Source organism: Zootoca vivipara, chromosome 17 (genome assembly GCF_963506605.1).
Source record: "Zootoca vivipara chromosome 17, rZooViv1.1, whole genome shotgun sequence".
Taxonomy (NCBI): Eukaryota; Metazoa; Chordata; class Lepidosauria; order Squamata; family Lacertidae; genus Zootoca; species Zootoca vivipara.
Genome location: NC_083292.1, coordinates 207586 through 222305, shown reverse-complemented (window position 1 = coordinate 222305; position 14720 = coordinate 207586). Strand labels below are relative to the sequence as shown.

At 47.1% G+C, this 14720-nt stretch overlaps 1 protein-coding gene across 1 annotated transcript in view; it reads right to left on the bottom strand.

Annotated features, from left to right (window-relative positions):
* Positions 1-14720, bottom strand: part of MYO18B (myosin XVIIIB) — a 248228-nt gene that overhangs the window by 47708 nt on the left and 185800 nt on the right. Inside the window, exons 36-39 of the mRNA XM_060269663.1 lie at positions 12482-12598; positions 11586-11669; positions 9282-9419; positions 7426-7611 (exon numbers count right to left, since the gene is read on the bottom strand). Of these exons, the coding sequence (XP_060125646.1) occupies positions 7426-7611; positions 9282-9419; positions 11586-11669; positions 12482-12598 (525 nt within the window). The remainder of the gene's footprint in view (positions 1-7425; positions 7612-9281; positions 9420-11585; positions 11670-12481; positions 12599-14720) is intronic.

Here is a 14720-nt window from a genome sequence, read left to right as displayed (position 1 = left end):
GAGGTCAGGAGAACCCGCAGAAGAGCATGTGTGTCAGGGGGAGGCTGTTCCATCTGACAAGCTGATACTCTTGCACAGGCAGAACATTTACAATAGTGCAACATTGGAACCCACCCTTTGTTTTATGAATGTGGTTTTTACTGTAGATTTTATGCTGTTCACCATCAGGATTGGTGCCCCCCCCTTAATGCTAGTGGCACATTTTTCAAAATAAATATGTCCAGAAACACTTTTAGTAAATATGTATCTTGCAACATTTTCCTCCAGCCCAGATGTCTATTGGCAAAATATTCTAAAATCAAAAGGCGTTCAGGCATTTCTACAATCCCATCAGTCAGCAAAGTTAAAGACTAACCAAAATCAGGGAACAGAAGGCCAAAACCCCCAGCAATTATTACCTGAAAAGGATTAACAAAGAGTTCTGATTAACACCTCATAAATGCCAGCCTTTCATTACAAATGTGGGGATGAGATGTTGCAGTTTTCCACCTGCAGGGAGTTTGCTTGAAAGGAAAAATGGCTACTCATTCAATTTTACTTTTTAAAAATGGAAAGCAGGTGGATTTTGCAAATGGGGGGGGGATGTGTTCTTTCACGCAATGCCCCACATAAAAACTGAGGTGGTACAGTCCCCACCCAAAGACTATACCACCTAAAATCTACGTTGTTGGGATTAACCTCAAGCCTGCCTTTTCTCTAGAGCACTGGGAGCATAACAGCATGTCTGGGAATTGTCTTTTTGCCTGCCATGGAGGCATAGCTGAAGTGCAGCAATGCCTCTTGCAGTTTTGTGTGTACACATGTACAGAAACCCGACTTTTGCATTACCAGAATGTAGCCTAGAAACTGTACTGCACAGCCCTAAGAGCCACATCAAATGCTTTGCCTGCTTGTGGCTTTGGATCCACAACCCACCAGCAGCATACTATTTGTATTCATTAAATGTCCATCTTGCAAGGGCCCAGACAAATTTGGCCTCCAGGCTGAACAGGTTTCTCCATCCCTACAGGGGCAACAGATGCATTCTCATAAGACCACCACAGCCACTTCTTCCTAGGTGTGAGGTCCTCCTAGTGACAAGTCCTGCCTGTCTTCCTCCCCAGAGAGAGTTGACCATCTCCCTTCTAGAGACCAAGGACAGCTCTGGTTCAGCCCCAGTCCAACTTCCAACACCAACAGTGTTGCAATAAGGCTAATGATGCTCAGGATGCACAGAGTGCCACCAACACCCAGCAGGAGACATCAGGGATTCAGAACCTCCAGCTCTTTTTGAAAATGGCACCATGAAATATTAAATTATGCATGGCATGGGAAAAGTGGGCAAGAGAAAACTAGAACTCATGGGCATCCAATGAAGCTGAACATTGCAAGATTTGGGACAGATAAAAAAATCCTTCTTAGTTAAACTGTGCAACTCCCTCCCACAACTTGGGTGACTTTAAAAGAGGATTGGACAAATCCATGAAGGAGAATATCATCAAGTTTGCTGATGACACTACGGTGGTGGGGCTCCTCTCAGGAGGGGAAGAATCCGCCCATCGGGATGAGGTGGAGCGGCTCTGTGTTTGGTGTAGAGAAAATAATCTGGCTCTTAATACTGCCAAGACTAAGGAACTAGTGGTAGATTATAGGGGGGGGAGCGGATATTCAGCCATTGTATATCGGAGGGGAGAGGGTGGAGAGGGTGGCTGTATTCAAGTCTTTGGGAGTGACTATCAAGCAGGGTAGGGACTATCAAGGAGGGACCCAGGTGGCGCTGTGGTTAAACCACTGAGCCTAGGGCTTGCTGATCAGAAGGTCGGCGGTTCGAATCCCTGTGACGGGGTGAGCTTCCGTTGCTTGGTCCCAGCTCCTGCCAACCTAGCAGTTCGAAAGCACGTCAAAATGCAAGTAGATAAATAGGAACCGCTACAGCGGGAAGGTAAACGGCGTTTCCATGTGCTGCTCTGGTTCTTCAGAAGCGGCTTTGTCATGCTGGCCACATGACCTGGAAGCTGTACGCCGGCTCCCTCAGCCAATAATGCGAGATGAGCGCGCAACCCCAGAGTCGGTCACGACTGGACCTAATGGTCAGGGGTCCCTTTACCTTTATCAAGCAGGGTATGACTTGGAGTGCAAACACCACTGCTCTGGTAAAGAAGGCACAACAGAGAACTTATTTCCTTAGACTTTTGAAGAAGAACAATCTGAGTGAGAGACTGCTAGTATCCTTCTACCGTGGCTCAATAGAGAGCATTATTACATATTGCATTTGTGCTTGGTTTTCCACTTATACAGAAATGAAGAGGAAGATGCTCCAGAAGGTCATAACCACAGCCAGAATGATTATTGGTCATCCCCTCCCATCTTTGGAAGATCTATACAGTTCCCGTTGCCTCAAAAAAGTAAAAAATATTTTACAGAATCCATCTCATCCGGGATATAGCCTTTTTGTACTACTGCCTTCGTGCAAGAGATATAGAACAATTTGGAAAACTCAATAAAAATTATTTTTTAAAAAAGATCAAGAACAAATAGACTAAAAACAGTTTCTATCCAAAAGCTATATCCATCTTAAATACTGTAACTAAATAATTGACCTGAAGAGTTGTGTAGGCATGTGGTTGTTGAAAATGTTTTTGTTTTGTTTTTTGTTTTTGTTTTTATGGGATAGCATCCAATTTCATTGTAATTACACAATGACAATAAAGAAATCTAATCTAATCTAATTATGGATGGCTCTGCTTTGCCTCCACAGCTGGAGACCGTGATGCTTCTGAACACCAGTTGCTTCAAACTCACAGGTTTCCCCCAGGAATCTGGTTGGCCATTGTGAGAACTGGATGTTGGAGCATTGTCATTTCTTTATTGAGATTTCTTCCCTGCCCTTCATCCAAAGAGCTCAGCAGCAGGTGGGCTAATGGCCAGATGCAGCAGCCTCTTGTTAGGTTTGCATGCAGACGGTTCCAAGCTCCATCTGTGTGGGTGGGGCCCCTCCGTCAGATGGGCGGCATATAAATAATTAAATTAGCATTTTTATTCATCTCCAATGGGATCTCATTGGGCCACAGAATCTGGGTACTAGCCAATGGCGACTGGCCATGATGCTCTGCTCTGCTTCCACAGCTGCAGCCTCCAATGCTTCTGAATATCCCGTTCTGCTTGAGGGTTTCCCATAATGGGCATCTGGCTGGCCCCAATGAGAGCAGGATGCCTGAACCAACAGGCTCTTACTGTGCTCTTGAATTTTGCACTGTTTCTTCCCCATCACTCATTCATGTGATGTTCAGTCACGCTTGTAAAATGAAAATAGAAGTGGCTCCGTTGCCTCTAATGTGCAAGAGACAGAGTCTGGAACCTGGGTTTGAGGTGGGGGGGTGGAGAAAGGAAGAAAATGGGCTGTGATTTGGAGGGCGGCTCAGCAGCACAAACCCAGAGCAAATTGAAGAGGCAAACAGTGAGTCATTTTGCCTGCTTTCTTCCATATTAACAGCAACATCATAGGCTCTTTTGTGCTGGGGCTGGCATGGCGCTGAAGCGCTCCGTGGGCGTCTCTGGTTGGTGGCAGAGTCTTTTCCTCCGTCCTCAGCGCAAACCCCCCTAATGGCCTGGGCTAATGAATGAGGATCCATGAAGTAATTGTTGCCAAGGCAAAATACCCCCTTTCTGAGAAAGACTCCTGAGCCTTTCCGATAATGACCATAGCTTAAGACGGTTATTTCCAGGCCTCTGCTGCTACGCCTTCTGCGTTTGCTGGCTCTGTCAGCAGCTGTTCCCTGACCCAACGAGGAAAGCATCACTTTGCCCTCTGGCTTTGTTTCTCTAGGGCTCAGACTCAATGATAAACCCAGCTGGCCCAGTCAAGGACCCCTCCACTGTCCTGGGGGGGAGGAGCTGTGACAGGAGGCAATGAGCCTTCTGTGTGCGAAGTGGCACCTTTCTGGGAAATGCATCCAACCAATCCTGGGGGTTTCTCTTCCTCCTACTTCCCAAGTGCTCAGGGGAAAATGTCTGTGGCTATTCCATTAAGCTGCAGAGAGTAGGGCTATTCCATCAGGCTCTGCCAAGAGACCAGCCGCCTTGGCCTCTCCCCAGCCATCCACTTGCATGTGCAGTCATCCCATCAAGTGACCTGAACTACTGAGGAGCTTTGATACAATCACTGTGATTTTGCACCCCTATTTACTTCTCTGATCTGTGCATAGATTCCCCAAGCAATTCTGTCCCGTGAGCCTATGTCCTTCTGAAGAGCTGGGCCCCAGATGCAGCACTAGGGCAAGGCAGAGGCCACAAGAGCCAGGCAGAAGGCAGAGAAGTCCAAACCAAGTGAGCTCCTGCCTCATTAGCTGGCTCAATAATAAAATGTTCACATTAACAGCTAGCCAAAATAGCTTCTTTCATGGCTTGCTTGTTTATCATTCCCATTTGCACTGCCAAACTCACCCCTTTACTACACTACTATAAAACAGTGGTGCCCAAACTTTTTTCAAAGAGGGCCAGATTTGTTGAAGTGAACACGTGAGGTTCCAACCCATGTTGTTGAGCTTTTTTAAGGATTTGAGCTTTTTTTTTAGTATTTTACCCGAGGCTGACTTAAATTGACCGGCAGGCTGGATTAGGCCCCCGAAACAGACTTTGAACATGCCTGCTATAAACTAATTAAAGTTGTTTGAGATTAGTGTGTGTCACAGGATCGCTGGCGGCTACTCTAGAGTAACGACTCCAGCACGTTGCCTTTTCATGCTTTTATTAAGTGCAAACTATTTACAGTGCAGCAGCTGTACAATGTACATGTTCTCAGTCTGGGTCAGTACCCCGGAATGGGGATTCCCGCGTCTTTTTCCAACAAAGTAGTCTGGGAATCCCTAATCTCCTCCCCCTTTTCTTCACGTGCAACTCTGGAACTGGAGGGAGGGGTCTCCTAGCCGGGTTTTCCTGCCTCCCTCTTTCCCTCTCCTCTGTGACCCTGTCAGAGCCCTGCCCTCTGCTTCCTGTTTCCCCGCTAGAGTAATCTCCTTCCCTGCTCCCGCTGGTGCTCGGAGAGGAACTCGTGGTTACGATGGGAGGGGGCAGTCTATAGTTCCTGTCCCTCACAGTGTGGATTCTATTTCTGCAGTTTACTGTACACTAGCATCCCTCTGTTATCAATATTAAGTAATATTCATCAGGGCTGCTTGCCAGTTTTGAAGTGACAAAACTTCCACTGTTTTGAGTCTCAGGTGAGATCTCTTGCAAATCCATCAAGGAAGGCAATGGCTGTAATTTGTATTAGCTGATCTTAAGTGCTGATAAATTGCTGTTGGGCTGATAGAAAGCCTCCATACTTTTTATTTCAGAATTTACTAAGTAGGGTAAGATACCTTTCCCCCACAAAGAACCACAGAGTGTTATCAAGGTATCCTCAGTAAAAATTTCCCAGCTGAATCTTGTGGGGTGGTTTCCTCCCACCTTTTTTGCAGGAAAAGAATGCCCAAATATCTTAATTTCCACCCCACTGCCTTGCTGTCACAGCTTGTAGTCAGAAGGGATCACACCTTTTCAGGAGTCATGAAATTATTACTACCGGTAAGCTGCTGCTTCCATCAAACTCACAACCAAAGCTGGGAAACTATTAAGGCATGCAAAGCGTGAACAGTTTTGCAAGCGCCAAGGCAGAGAAGTGCAAGACTGCCTGGGGAAGGCTTTGTGATAACAACCTCTGCAATTAGGAAGGGTGTCTGCTCTCAGAAGGGACTCTGTGGCACCAGCATTCAGAGCTGCAGGACTAAAAGGCCTAAAAAAAATTACACAAGGGGAAGGTGGGCATTTTGCATTTCATTTTTTTAAAAAATCCAGCTTTCATTTGCTTTCCAGTTAATTTTGTGTTTGAATGTCTTCTCTAAGAACACAAGAAGAGCTTGCTGACCAATGGCCCATTCAGTCCAGCCTCCAGTTCTTACAGTGGCCAAGCATATGTCTATTGTGGATTTCCCTCTCCTGCGCTTTCCAAGAACTGCTATTTAGAAACATCATGGCCTCCGTCCGTGGAGGCAGAGCACAGCCATAGTGGCTAAAAGCCATTGTAGCCTCCTACTCCTCCAGGAAAGGGCCCAATCCTCTTTTACAGCCGTCCAGGTTGGCGGCCATTGCTGCCTCCTCTGGGAGGGAGCTTCACATTTTAATGATGTGCTGCATGAAGAAGAACTTTCTTTTGTCGGTCCTGGATCTTCTCTGCAGCCTTAGAGACCTCCTTTGATCTAAGCCTAAGTCTGGCACCCTCCTCTTGGCTTTCGATCCCACCAGTCCTGTTGCCACGACTAATCCCTGTATCCTAGCATGGCCTTTGAGGTGACTCCCTAGTCCTATCACCACCACTAGTCTACACAGGGTGCACAGAAAGGCAGGGTCTCTAGGCATGAGGTTGGAGGCTGGGAGGATCTGGCACCCTCATTTAAAGAGCAAGTCTCTAGTCCTTTCACTTGTGGAGACCTAAAGAAACATGCAGATAGTGTGCTAAACCCAAGTATATCTCAGTGGGGGCCTCTCTGAAGCGATCCAAGCAGAAGCTCTTGGGAATGTAATCTAAGCCAAGTAGCCCATCTCAAAAATTACAGAAATAATGTAATTGGCACCATAAAGGGAAATTATGGGGAAGGGGAGGTGTTGGAGTTTGCTGGCAGCTTTCACGTCCAATCACGGAGGAAAGCTAATTCTATAAAACCTTTCTCCCAGTGTCTTCTTTGTCACTCTTTGCTAGATCTCTGAAAGTTTTTATAAAGAGTATTTTGGTGGCATTTTGATTCAGTTTATCTCTTGTTTATCCGTAATCCAGGCTTTCCACTTGTTTATTTTCTCCCAGTTCTTTTCCATCCTTCCCAACGCAGTGTGTGTGTGTGTGTGTTTTCTTGTTTGTCTCGTAGACTCTATACACATCCTACACATCATGCTTTAATTTCTCTTGTTTACCGGATGATGCATTTGTTTAGTTGTTTATTGGTCCTGTTTATAAGATTCTGTCATTTTGGCATCTTTTTTTTCTTTTGTTTTTAATATCTTTCTTGAAAGTTCAAAAAGTACATAAACATATGTGCAATAAACATTGTGAGACGTAAATAAAAGAGAGAAAAAGAAAAAGAGAAACAAAACCCATGTAGAAGGGAAAATAAAGGGGGGGGCAAAACTCCATACTTTACAAGGTTGTTATTGTACTTCACCAGATCTTAACCTATTACAGTATTTGTAAAAATGCATTCCAAATATCATTGAATTTGGCTGTGGCAAGTCTGCTTTTATATGCAAGTTGTTCATATGTTGTGAGTTTGTATAAGTAATTTTGGCACATTGTTTTTCTCTCTTTTTTACTGCTTTGTTCCCTGCTCTGGGATTGGAAACATTCAATGAAGAGGCAACTGAAAATAAACAAATCCATTCCCCCCCCCCCGCCACCCCTATTCCCGGCCCTCTTACCAGTTCCACCCGCCTGCGATTGGCCTCCAGCTCCCTCTGGGCCAGCTCACTCAGGTCTGCCTTCATCTCTTCCATCCTCATCTGGTAGTAGCAGGTCTTCTCTCTTTCCCGCGCCTCCCCTTCCTTCGCCTTCTCCAGCTCCTCTCCCATCTTGATCACACTGTCCCGAAGACGGAGAACCAGCATCTGGGGAGAGAGAAGAGTTAGGGGCGGGAGGGGGGAGCCAAACAGAAACCCCACTCACAGAATCATAGAACTGGAGAGTTGAAAGTGACCCCAACAGTCATCTAGTCCAACCACCCTTCTTTCTTTCCCTTCCTTTCCTTTCCTTTCCTGCCTTCTATAAGGACAGATACAACACCAGCAGGATGCCGTGCACAAGTGAAAATTGTGCCATGGACTTGCACTCCCCAAGAACCTTAAAAAGGAAGGTTTCATTCCTCATGGATGCGGAGATACGGTAAGTACAGGGCATCTATTCTTAGGCAGAGAGTTTACCAAGTGTGGCTTGTGTATTTGGTTAGACAGCAAACTTTATTGCTTGCAGTCACACACAGTATGTATGTATGTATTCTTCCTTTTATCCTCTCAATATGCCGGGGGGAGGGGGTTAGGCTGAGAGTCAGTGACTGGCCCAAGGTCACCTTATGAGCTTCATGGTCCAAGTCTCCCATTCCTAGTCAGACACTAAAACCATTAATGCCACACTTGCTCTTCTTATGGAAAATAGTTCCCATGATTCTCTGGGTGGTTGGGATGAAAATTAAATAAGTTAAAGTCTGTAGCATAGTGTTTAAAAAAAGGTAAAGGACCCATGACAGTTAAGTCGAGTCGCAGACAACTCTGGGCCGAGGGAGCCGGCGTTTGTCCGCTGACAGTTTTTCCGGGTCATGTGGCCAGCATGACTAAGCTGCTTCTGGCAAAACCAGAGCAGCGCACAGAAACAGCGTTTACCTTCCCGCCGGAGCGATACCTATTTATCTACTTGCATTTTGACATGCTTTCGAACTGCTAGGTTGGCAGGAGCTGGGACCAAGCAACGGGAGCTTACCTCGCTGCAGGGATTCGAACCGCCGACCTTCTGATTGGCAAGCCCAAGAGGCTCAGTGGTTTAGACCACAGCGCCACCCGCATCCCATAGCATAGTGTTTAGGAACATGCAAAGCTGCCTGACAGGCAACCCCCCCCCCATGTACCTGTGTTCAATTTATGCGTGACCACACGGATGCGAGGCTCCAGAAACTTGGAAGTGTGTGGGGAGACCTGATGAGCCTCAGCAGAGCCCTGCTGTGCCTCCAGCTGCTGAGGAGACCCTCCCCAGAGCCCAAAAGGGACATCATCTTTGGGCTCCAGGAAGGGTCTCCTCATGAGCTGGAGGTGCAGCGGGGCTCTGCTGAGACTCCCAGCTAACAGCAGCTGACACACAGAAAAGCTGCACATTCCTGCATGCCAGCTGTTAGCCTCGTGTGAGCCAGAGGGGCAGCGGGTCTTGTTGACAAGTTCAGCTGATTAATGGGAAAGCTTCTTCCTCACACACCAGCAGGGCTTTTATGGAACAGACAGACGACTCCTCATTTCATGCAATTTCACTGATGTGCATGCGGGTTCGGAACGTAATTCCTGTGCAAATGAAGAGTTGCCAATGGACCAATGGTGCATCTAGCTCAGTGTTGTCTGCACTGACTGGCAGCAATGGTTCTCCTGGGTTTCTGGCAGGGGTCTTGGTCTCTCCAAGCCCTCCCTTGGGGACTGAGCCTGGGACCAAGCCTGCCCCTGAGCTATGGGCCCTGTGGTTTGTTCTCTGGGGGTCTTGATCAACCTCCTCCCCAGTCTGCCAAGGGCAAGACAAGCCAAACCTCAAAGCGCTTGATCTGCACACTCTGGAACTCCATCTTGTTCTCCAGGTCACAAATCAGGGCCTCCTGGCGGCTGACGATGGACCTCTCCACCATTGCTTGCTCCAAGTAGACAACCCGGGCCTGGGACACCTGCAGCTGTTTCCAGACAAGAGATCATTTAACTCAATTCCTGCCATTTTATTTAATTTCCACAATTTACCGCTATATCCTGTTTATATTCAGGCCAGGGGCCTCTCGCAAGCAGTGCACAGTTAAAAGCTACAACAGTGAAATCAATAGGAAGAATACAAATCCACCTCTAAGGTCATAAAGCACAGCAAGGCCGTGCAACCCAATGGGCTCAGCTTACACATTTGAAGAAGAATTCAGTCAGGTTTGATGCTTTGCCCATTTCTTACCGCAAGTCCTGGCACCTTGTGATCCAATTAACACAACTTCCATCAAGCCCCAGAAGTCAATGTAGTATATGACTCACTGACCATAGGATTCGGCACTTAAAAAAATAAATACTTTGTGGGTCACCAGCAACTCTGCCACAATGGGGATGGCTTCTTGGGTAGAAGATTTCACAATGGGATTAGACATATTGTCTGCAACAGCTAAAGCAGAACCTCCACCTACAGAGGCACTGTACCTCTTAGTATTAAATGATGATGATGATGATGATGTATTAAATTTCTGTACTGCCCTTCACCCAAGGATCACAGGGCAGTTTACAATACGAAAACACAAAAATACATAACATAGTAACAAACATAAACAATAAGACACACAGTTCAAAATGTCATGGATTGTTCAGTTAGCCAAGGGCCTGGTTGAAGAGGAATGTTTTCTCCTGGTGCCTATACCAAATGAAGGTGCCAGGTGAGATTCCCTGGGGAGAGCATTCCACAAGCAGGCCTGTTCTTGTGTTGCTGCCCTCGGACCTCTTGCATGTGCTGCTGAGGGCCAGCCAACAGGGTACCATCACCTTCATTTTCTGCTGTTGGGTCTCCCTGTTTCACCTCTGTGAGAAGCTGGAGGCTGGGCTAGAGGGGCCATTGATCATTGAACCAGTGGGGTTCTCCTAAAGTTCTTACAGAAAAGATCATCAGAGCCATGTCTCCAGCATTGCCACAAGGCAGACTCTGATCCAGATGGCTCACAAGTCACCCATTTGGGGTAGATCCCTCAGCACCCCATTCCACAGGGCTCTGGCCTGAGCGTGTGGCTCTCCCACCAGCCTCGGAGATGGAAGAAGACTCCCTGGGAGCTTCTGCTGCTCCACAGCCATGCAGCTTTGTGCTCCTGCAGAATTGAGCAAGGACCCTTTAAAAACTGCACAGCTCGTGTGGGGCAGGGGCAGGCTCACTAGACGAGAAAGACCTGTCAGGCACCTCCATAACTCTGGTCCTGAGCAAAAATGGTGGTCTGCCCTTCTGTGAGCTGAGCCCACCTGATGCTGTCCAGGGTCCAGATTTGCCGCACCTTCCTAGGAGAGGCTTTGGGAATGAACACAAGAACAGCCTGCTGGATCAGGGCAATGGTCCAGCCTCCTATTCTCACAGTGAGATGCCTCAGTGGGAAACCCTGAAACAGGACCTGAGCACAAGAGCCCTCTCCCCTCCTGCTGCCTCTGACCGTGGAGGCAGAGCAGAGCAACTATTGGCAAGCAACTATTGAGAGCCTTATCTTCCATGAATTTGTCTAACCATGTGCTGCATGAAGAAGTATTTTCTTGTTTTATCTGTCCTGAATCTTTCAACATTCAGTTTCACTGGCTGTCCTCCTGTTCAAGTGTTGGCTCTGGCTACCACTTCCTCAGCAGAACAGGAAAATTAGACAAATGTACTCAGGAGAAGTACACCTAAACATTAGGAAGAACTTCCTGACAGTAAGAGCTGTTCGACAGTGGAATTTGCTGCCAAGGAGTGTGGTGGAGTCTCCTTCTTTGGAGGTCTTTAAGCAGAGGCTTGACAGGCATATGTCAAGAATGCTTTGATGGTGTTTCCTGCTGGCAGGGGGTTGGACTGGATGGCCCTTGTGGTTTCTTCAAACTCTATGATTCTATGATTCTAAGTCTATCAGTGGATATTAGCCACCAAAGCTATAGAGCATCGACATGCAGAGGCAAACACGTGCCTCAGAAGACCAGTCCCTCAGCATAAACAACAGGAGAGAGTTGCTGCTTCCAGACGCTGGGCCAGGAAGGGCTTTCCTCTGATCCAGCGTCAGGGCTCTCAGGATGTCCTCACCCTGAGATTCTTCAGCATTAGAAAAGTTAGAAGAGCATTTGTACTGGAAAGGGGGGGAAGGACTCACTTTCTCTTGCAGGCCATGCTTTTCCTTCTTCATCTCCTCCAACTGGGTCTGCAGCTCTCGGATCTGGGCGATATCTGTTGCAGACTGCAAAAAGGAAGAGCCCCAGAAGAGAGTCAGACAAGGCAGCGGCTCCTTTGAAGACTGGAGCACCTAAGTCATATAGGTGTGTGCATGCTGGGAATTGCCTTCTGGATCCCGCCAACCTTGCAAACCTTTACAGGAGGTGCTGAGACGGTATCAATGGAAAGGGAGGCGCTTCCTAAGGGAAAAGAGGCTACGGGAACCTTTTTGGTTGAATCAGCTGGCTTTTGAATTAGTGGCACAGTAGCCAGAGCGTCAGACTAGGACCTGGGAGGCTGTGATTCAAATCCTCACTTAACCATGAAGCTCACTGGGTGGCCTTGGTCAATCATTGCTTCTCAGCCTAACCTACCTCACAGAGTTAGGAAAGAGTTAGGAAAGAGGAAAACGGTGTGCCACCTTGAGCAATTTGGAGAAACTGATGGGATAGAAATGTATTAACAGCTAACAGAGTGACAGTACCGGTAAGAGCTGTTCAAAAGTGGAACGGACTCTCTCAGGAGTTGGTGGATTCTCCTTCCTTGGAGGTGTTTAATCAGAAGTTGGGTGGTTATCTGCCACAGATGCTTTACTTCAGATTCCTGCATTGCTGGGGGTTGAACTAGATGACCCTCAGGGCCCCACCCAATTCTGTGGGCACTGACTAGCAAAAGAAGGTGGAGGGAATGAAGCCAGTCAGGGCTCCAAGCCTTACAAAACTGGAAAGCTAGATTGTGCCACCTATAGACAACCAGGGCTCCTGGTCCAAGCACCCCAAATAAGGCAAGGCCACTCTGACGGGTGAGCCTCCCTCTCCACCTGCCTCCCTGCTTTACCTGAGCAATTAAGGCCTTGTGCTTGGCCATCAGATCATTCAGATCCTCTTGGTCTTCATCAATACGCTTGAGGAGATCAGCTTTCTCATGCTGGAGCTGGTATAGCTGCTCATCAACCTGCAGCAGAACAGAAAAATAAAAAACCTGGGGTGCAATTGTGTGAGGCAGCAGCAAAAAGAGAAAAAAAAGGGCCAATGTGGTTCTATGCTGCATCGGTGTCCAATTCTGGGCACCACAATTTGAGAATAATATTGACAAGCTGTGACAAGCTGGAACATATGCCAAGCAAGATGATCAAGGGTCTGGAAACCAAGCTTTATGAGGAACGCTTGAAGGAGCTGGGTATGTCTAGCCTGATAAAGAAGAGACTGAGAGGAGATATGATAGCTGTCTTCAAATATCGAAAGGGATGGAAGAGGAAACAAGCTTGTTTTCTCTTGCTCTGGAGGGTAGAACCTGAACCAATTGTGGCAGAAGAACATTCTGATGGCAAGAGCTGTTCAACAGTGGAACGGTCTTCCTCTCCTTCACTGGAGGTTTTTATCTGTCATGTATTGCAGGGGGATAACCCACAGGGTCCATTCCAACTCTATAATTCTAAGGTTTTCTGCTGCTCCAGAGAAGAGGACCCAAACCAATGGATTCAAATGACAAGAATGGATATTTTGACCAAAAATTAGGCAGAACTTTCTGATAGTAAGAGCTGTTCAACAGAAGATTGGACTTCCTCAGAAGGTGGTGTATTTTCCTTCAACATTTGAGGTTTTTAAGCAGAGGTTGGATGGTCATCTATCAGGAATTATTTAGCTGCAATTCTGCATTGCAGGGGGTTGGGCTAGATGACCTTTGGGGTCTCCTTCCTACTTGTCAACATCCTTCTTGTCAACAGTGGAATTTGCTGCCAAGGAATGTGCCAAGGAGTGTGGTGGAGTCTCCTTCTTTGGAGGTCTTTAAGCGGAGGCTTGACAGCCATCTGTCAGGAATGCTTTGATGGTGTTTCCTGCTTGGAAGGGGGTTGGACTGGATGGCCCTTGTGGTCTCTTCCAACTCTATGATTCTATGATTCTTAAACTGTAGCCCATACAAAATTTAATTGATTAACACTTATCTAGATAAATTAAGCCAACTGCAAGCCAACAGCACAAACAGATGAGACTTTACCTTGTTCTGGGCCTCAAACCTCCCCGGAAGGCACAAGATGCTGTCTTTCTATGAGGAAGGTTAGGCAGCTGCCTCAGGTGATGGATCCTGGAGGCAGCAGTAGCCCCCCCCCCATCCCCCTGTTTCTCCTGAGCTGGCTTCCACCCTCCAGTATGGTTACTTACTCTTGAAGTAAGACTCAGCTGCCAACCTAGTTGGATTGGGGCATGGAAATGGGAAGGGCACCACCTTGTCCTTTCTCTCAGGGCCTGCCCTATGCCCTGCAACCCTAGATATAGAGGGATGGTTGCTTATCCAGAGATGAGGGGACTCTGCACATGTTCAGAGACACTCTCCGATTGATGGCTATCATGCCATTGCACAACTCTCATTCATTTCAACTCGGTCCACACAAGAGAAATTCCAATTGGCATTTCCCCGTTGCTGGTGGGTGAGGGTGTCGTGCTTGTTTTGTTTGGGTCTGCCCCTGAAGAGCTTACAACTGAATCCTTGGGCCACAGCTACAACTTCCGGTACTTCCTGCATCCTTAAATGGCAGAGACCATTTGCGGAGGAAAACAAGGATGATTTGGGAGTAATTGTTCTTGCAAGCTCCCCCCCAGGGCCCATGAGAAGTGAGCGTCACTCGCAGATTGTCTTGATAACTGGCTCTCACTCTGGTATGGAACCCGAGAGGCAGGAGACTCCTGAGTGGGAAAGTGGTTTGCATATCGGTAACCCCCTGGCAGCCATTAAAAGCAGAGGTTCTTCTGTATATTAGGATGAAATTGGCTCTAATTTACAGACGTGTGCAGGATGAAGGGGACAAGATTACAAACTGCCAAGAGAATCAGCTACTGGGTTGCAACATTTCAAACCAGAAAGATTTCCTTCGTTGGAGAATATGGTATGTCAGGGGGGAGGGGAGCCTTTACCCCCTTTTTTATTAATACTATATTTGCTATATAAATGACTTGGCAAACCTCCTCCTAAATGATAACAACTGATAAAAAGCAAAAAGAGAACGGAATTACATCTATAGATAAAAATGAAAGTAGAACTGTGTGAGTACACTGAAATTAAAGAATTGAACGATAAT